The 6525-nt window shown below is 40.4% G+C and overlaps 1 protein-coding gene across 1 annotated transcript; it reads right to left on the bottom strand.

The window, feature by feature from the left end:
- Positions 1-249: 249 nt before the first annotated feature.
- LOC120056655 (SLC35A4 upstream open reading frame protein-like) lies at positions 250-4905 on the bottom strand. The gene is made up of 3 exons (XM_039004867.1): positions 4803-4905; positions 3235-3318; positions 250-1053 (listed from the first exon to the last, which is right to left on the bottom strand). The coding sequence occupies exons 1-3, from the start codon at positions 4815-4817 to the stop codon at positions 856-858; spliced, it is 297 nt and encodes a 98-aa protein (XP_038860795.1). The 5' UTR covers positions 4818-4905; the 3' UTR covers positions 250-855.
- Positions 4906-6525: the final 1620 nt, after the last annotated feature.

Here is a 6525-nt window from a genome sequence, read left to right as displayed (position 1 = left end):
TGTGTGGGGTACAGAGATTAGGTAAAAAATCATGCTAAAAACTTCTTGCACACGGAGTGAGTCCATGCAACTTATTATTATTTTACTCCTGAACGTATTTAGGCGTGCAATAACAAAGGGGTTGAATACTTATTGACTGAAGACATTTCAGCGTTTCATTTTTAATTAATTTGTGCAAATGTCTAAAAACGTAATTCCACTTTGACATTATGGGGTAGTGTGTAGACCAGTGACAAAACAATCCACATGTAATCCATTTTAAATTCAGGCTGTAACACAACAACATGTGGAGAAAGTCAAGGGGTGTGAATACTGTAGACTTACAGTGACCTAAAAGTCCAGAAATAGGTTGAACCTGGTATCTACCTGGGGACATATTTGTATATATGAACATAATATTATCTTAGTCATGTTTAAAGTCTGGATACTACAGGTTATACATATCATTTTGGGTATAACAAGGTTATATGGTTGATCTGCGAGCAAGACGAAATAGAAAGCTGACCTGAGGCAAACAAGATCTCCCACTATAAAGCACCTATTTCCATAAGTAAAATCCCTATTGCATAAAATAGGAACAATGTTATCTTTCCAGTTAATATAAAAACATAGGCTAAAGTCCCTGCAGGACTATTGCACACATTGCAAGAGATGATTGTAAAGACACTTAATGCGTAATTCAAGGAATATATCGTTTCCCCCAAAATGTCTCCTAACAAACACACATCGTATAATTTCTCTCAGTTCTAAAATAGAGGGCTTGGAGGTGGGGTAGTCCAATGGATCTTCTTGAGGGGGCAAGGAGGTGTGGTTTATTGGTTCAGAGATCCATATTTCCCCCCAAAACCAGGGCTGCTACTTGCTGGGTCCTTTAAGAGTGTTGAAATAGTCTTTCAGAGTTTCCTCGATGTTGGGCACGCCAAAGTTTTGAGCTGCAAAGATGCCTGTGCAAGTCCCAAGGACCACGGCCAAAACCGCAGAGGATCGCAGCCTAGACACGACATACCCTGCCAAGAAGCCCTTGAGGAAAGGAGAGGCCAGCACACTGCCACCCTGGAACAAATAAATGCACAATAATCCTCATGTTAGAAACAAACGCAACACACAGGTGTGTAGTTGCTCTCATCTGACAGTTTGACAAGATGTATGGAAAACCTGTGCACTATGCATCCATGCACACAAACAGACTTGATATATAGCCTAATAACTACAGAAGAGAGAGGGCTTGTATGAGGTCATGTTTATGTGAAAACACAGCCTGAGGCTAGGGTGTCCAATCAAAAACCTATCTTTGACCAATTGGTAAACTAATAAGTTAATTGTGTAGATAATCCCTGAAGAAAACCAATGGTCCAAACGTCATGTCTCCATCATAATATTTTTCAAAAGCTATTGGAGTGTTTACCCTTGTACTATGGCCGGCATTAGAGTGACTAATTCAATGGATGCCAGAGAAAAAAATGGGTCTAAGAAATATGGAAAATTGCATCGTATCAGCTAGGCTGGATTCTGTGCAAGAGTTAAGGCTACTGGCTACCTGACAGGCTCGCTTTTTCGTTGAACTCATCATTTTCTTCTCAAATCCGCAGGACATAAAACAATATAGAGGTAAGGTGGATATCGGTTTTGAGACATGACATGTAGTATTTTCATATTTTAGTATACACTTTAAATATTAATTTGAAATTCCTGTTCTTTTTCGAAGATTTCTCAGCGTTTATTTGTGAAATGTCAACGGATATATCAAAACTTTTGATTTTCAAAGCCTTTTACTTTTAATTCAGCTCTTGCCATGCTAATTTAGCTTTTTGCTACCCGTGGAAACAAATTTGAAGACAAAGGCCACAAAATGTAAAATGCTCAAAAGTTGTTACGAGAAACCTGCACCACTATGTCAACAGAGCTCGGTGCTTATTATCGTATGTACTAGGTTACAAAATCTGACTTTTGGGATATAATGTTAATGATATGTTAGAGAAAGACCACACTGAACGATTCAGAACATGAACAATCATATTTGTTTTGGTCAAAAAATATTTTATAACTTACGGAAGTGAAATTTCATCACCAAAGCACGTTTTCACCTACTCATATCATGGGTGGACACCCTAGTGAGGCCACCCTAGTGAGGCCTGTGTGTGTGTGTGTGTGTGTGTGTGTGTGTGTGTGTGTGTGTGTGTGTTTCAGGGCTTCCCCCAAAAAATATATGAAAAGACAAATAAAATGAGCTCCGGCCAATTGTCCAGGAGAATAAAAAAAATCCCATTGCGAAAATGCATTTTAGCCTATTCATTGATTGAAATACCTGTCGATGTAGCGCTAGAACGGTTACTGCAGCTCATCAAACAGCTTGTTCGTTAATGCTGGAGTGAAACGTGCTTTTATCAGCCTAATAATTGCGCAACAATTCTGAACGTAATCGCTTGTTAAAAAAACGTTTTGATGGCCACGATTAAAAAGAGCTAATATATGCTTCCCATTTGCCATTCAAGTGCATAGGCAACTAGGCAGGCTTCAGGACATCACACAGGACATCACACTTTGCAATAAGCTGGAGCCAATATGCATTTTGAAAACATATGTAACTACTTCATTTTTTGAAACCTGAACGTTTTACTACATATTATGAGGCATGTCTTACCTTGCTTCAAAGAAGCCTAGCAAAAATCCAACCAAATGTGCAGCAGGAAATTATTTTATAAAGACTATGCCAATGAAATCAGTAGCCTATTCTCTCATGTTCAATTGGTTTTCAAATGTCTTTCATTGTCCAGTAGCCAAAGGCACAATCCTAGTCATATTAGCAACCCATGCTAGTTGTTGCATCTTTATCTCCCCTCTTTCTAAATTTCGAACAGATATTTTCATCTCGGTATGAAATTGCTCACATGTGCTGTGTGCTTTTGCCAATGGTGTTTTCCCACTAATTGCATTATGGAATTAACATTCACGCGTAGCTTACTGCCTTGTGTGCATTGCTGTGCTTATAATGTAAAGAAATCCTAGTTTATCAAAATCTTAAGCTAAATGTTCTGATCTGTTGCATGAGTCTCTCTGTTGCATTCAGTCATTCTGAGCACTGTTTGTGGACGCCATAATTGGGTTAAGCATCCAATGCATATGGGTCCGGTGCATTTCTTAAACGTCCAGTAAATTAAAAGTGCTGCTGGTCAAATGTATGGCGCCACATTTTTGGAAAACCCTGGTTTGTGTGTCGGACATCTGACTGCTCACCTGTGGGATCCCAGCCTGTACTTCCTTCTCCACACGGCGCTGAATGTCCTCTAGCTGGTCCTTGAGCTCTGCCAGATCCTTTAGCTGTCTCAAAGGGTAGTAGTACATGTCAAAAGTCAATATAGGACCATAAGCAAGACAAGTTATTGACACATAAAACTTGATTCCGTCCTCCCCAATAAATGTGCCACCAACCTCCTGTGCCTGAGTGCCAAGCTGCTGCTACTCTGTTATTATTATAAGTAACGTAGTCACTTTAATACCTCTACCTACATGTACATTTGACCTCGACTAACTAGTGCCCCGCACCGGTACCCCCTGAATATAGCCTCGCTATTGTTATTTTACTGCTGCTCTTTAATTATTTGTTACTTCTATTTCTTATTAATTTAAAAAAAACTCCATTGTTGGTTAAGGGCTTGTAAGTAAGCATTTCACTGTAAGGTCGACACCTGTTGTATTTGGCGCAAGTGACAAATACAATTTGATTTGATATCTAAGGTAGATCTACACTCAAGTGATTCTTTAGTCCAAAATGTGTGTCCCAAAACAATCAAATATTCCATCCGAATTCTTCCTCTTACTGGGTCCCATTATATTGTATACGGAATCCATTCTTCGCCGATACTAATGCGTGAATGAACTTAACATCTTGATCGACTATTGATTACCCTGGACTAGTGTGCACAGCTTTGACCGCTCAGACAAAGATATGTAAAACTAAGATATTTCCTCTGTGTCGTTTTCAATGGGAGCAAATGAGGCATAGTAGGCCGAACAAGCAAGGAGGTGGGCAGAACCAAACACGGGCTAGAGATTTTATTGGTGTGATTAAGCATCATTTGCATATAACAGTTAGAGAACGCCTTCTCTGTGAAGTGCGCGTGTGCCATAACTCAATTAGCCCCTCCATTCTTTGTAAACAACGCACATTTTTTTAAACTTTGGCAAACGGTCACGTCTACAAAAATGTGTGCATTCTGTTCGTAACCGTTTATAGTTTGGCGAACAGAAAACTATACTGAGATCGGGCTCTTCGATTAGAAAATCAGCGGAATGTCGGATCAGTTCCATCTCGCTCCATACTCCCTCGTCTCCTCAACATAATTGGTGGGTAGTCGCAATTCCAACCGGTTGCTTCTGATTTATACATCTGGTGAAACACCGGTCTGCTCGTTCTATCCGTAGCTCAGTCAAGGAAAATGTGTATTCTACCGGTTAAAACAATATGGCATATGAGCATCGTGTTTCCAGTCTACATTCTCACAATCATATCCAGCACAATTGCTAGCTATATAGACTGTAGCAGTCACCAATGGCCCAGCAGGTCAGGTTGCTACATGAATGTAATGTTTAGTAAACGTTAGCTAGCTCGCATAGCTGGGGCTAGTTTGACAGTTTCTTAGCAAAAACATAAAGCTAGCAAGCTAAATAACGGTCAGTCGACTATCTACACGTAACGTTAGCTACACCGAATATACCTAAAACTAGCTAATAAGCAACTGCTACAACCGCGAATACAAGGTCGGATTTTTAACTCTCCACAGGCTAAAGTTTACGGCACTAACCTTGTCGTCCGCCATGTCTTGAATCAATGCTGGTGGTACTGATTTATGACTGGGCTCGATTTTCTTCCCTGCTAAAATATGTGTGACTAAAACTCATGTGCGCTGTGCCGACTGTTTTTACTCAGCTTGCTTTCTGGACTACATCGCTGTTATAAGCATTCTTTACAATGTGGCAATATCAATTCATTTTAAAATCTAGCTACTAGCGTTATTATTTATTTATTACATGATTAGAATTGGAATTGAGGCCAGTACAGTTACAGGACACGGCAGGCGTAAAGTTAGCTTGCAGTATTCGCAAGTAAAATAAACTGATTTGAAACTATTAGTAATTGTAATCGGACAGCCTTTTGGGGGGATTACATGGGGAACATTCGCATAATGCTATGAAACTGAATGTCAACAAGTACAACAATATTCAAAATTCTAAGAGTTTGCACAAATACATGGCTCTGCCTGATGCCATCAGAGGAGCTTTGTACATCAAGAGGGGTTGTAATTCCACACGCGAACTGGGTGGTGCCACGGCAACCGAAGTGGAGGCTGCATATATACATTAATTTGGTGGATGTGAGAAGAGGATGACGCAAGCAGACTGAACGATGACGGGCAGTGTGAGCCGTCAAGACATGGATGCTGATTAAGGTGAACCATATAAATAAAGTACATGATGGAACTACAGACCATGTGATGCCAATGGCAGTCATGTTTTCCAAACAATTTCCATATAAGAATGCTCAAGAGCACACATTATTAGGCTACGTCAAATCAAATGTTATTTGTCACACGCGCTGAATACAACAGGTATGGCCATTTGATTAATGAATATGCAGCCGGGAGGTAGATTGTCTGTGGATTGTACTGGCCATACGACAGATGCAGCCATAGGCTCTCTATCTTACATTGCCTCTAACTTTTGCTCGGTTGAAACCTCTGGTTGTACTGTGACAAGGATAGTGTAACTGCCAAATTCATTTACATCATTTAGCAGACCCTCTTATCCAGAACAATTTACAATAGTGAGTGCATACATTTTCATACTGGTCCCCTGTGGGAATCAAACCAACTGAGCTACACACAACTACACTAGAACTACACTACAACATTGCATCGAGGGAAAAGAGATGGGTTTAGAAAAGCTGCAGCAACAGACGCTGCCTTCAAGGAAGCCTCCCTATAGAACACCCTTCCTCCCTATAGAACACCCTTCCTCCCTATAAAACACCACAGCGTACTGATGCAGCCATCAGGAAAGTTAGGATGTACAGTAAATCATCCTCTATTCTGTGATGTTGCTATGAAAAGCACTCTCAAAGTGTCCCTTCTCATATCTTTTTAAGAGTAGGGCTTGGCAGATGCAGGTTCTTTGTGAGGGGCAGATTTATGTCTCCAATCTTCCCGAGACACCCCTTTTACACAGAGGCATCGCATCTCAAATTGAATTGAAACCTATTACGACTCCCTCACTACGCAAATACTTGATAGGCTACACCAGTCGCATTCAGTCTATGAGAAAGCACGTTTGTTTTGATTTCTGTATTATTGCGCTTTTGTTGGCCTCAGATATAACTGTAGTAATGTATTTCTTCTAGAAAAAGCATGCTTTTTGGGTGTGCCTTTGTCTTTAGTGCCCTTTTCTCTGCCTCAGCAGTCCTTAAGGCACAGAGAGCCAGGGGACAACCAAAGAGGGAGGGAGGGAGAGAAAGAGGAAGAGCGATAGAAA

This window comes from Salvelinus namaycush, chromosome 12 (genome assembly GCF_016432855.1).
Source record: "Salvelinus namaycush isolate Seneca chromosome 12, SaNama_1.0, whole genome shotgun sequence".
In the NCBI taxonomy this organism is placed as follows: Eukaryota; Metazoa; Chordata; class Actinopteri; order Salmoniformes; family Salmonidae; genus Salvelinus; species Salvelinus namaycush.
This window is presented reverse-complemented; position numbering and strand designations above follow the sequence as displayed.

What these genes read in the sequence shown, in the direction of transcription:
- LOC120056655 (XM_039004867.1), bottom strand. An exon ending in TACAGGCTGGGATCCCACAG is followed by an intron (nt 1,054 to 3,234) that starts GTGAGCAGTCAG and finishes TATTTGTTCCAG; the next exon opens with GGTGGCAGTGTGCTGGCCTC.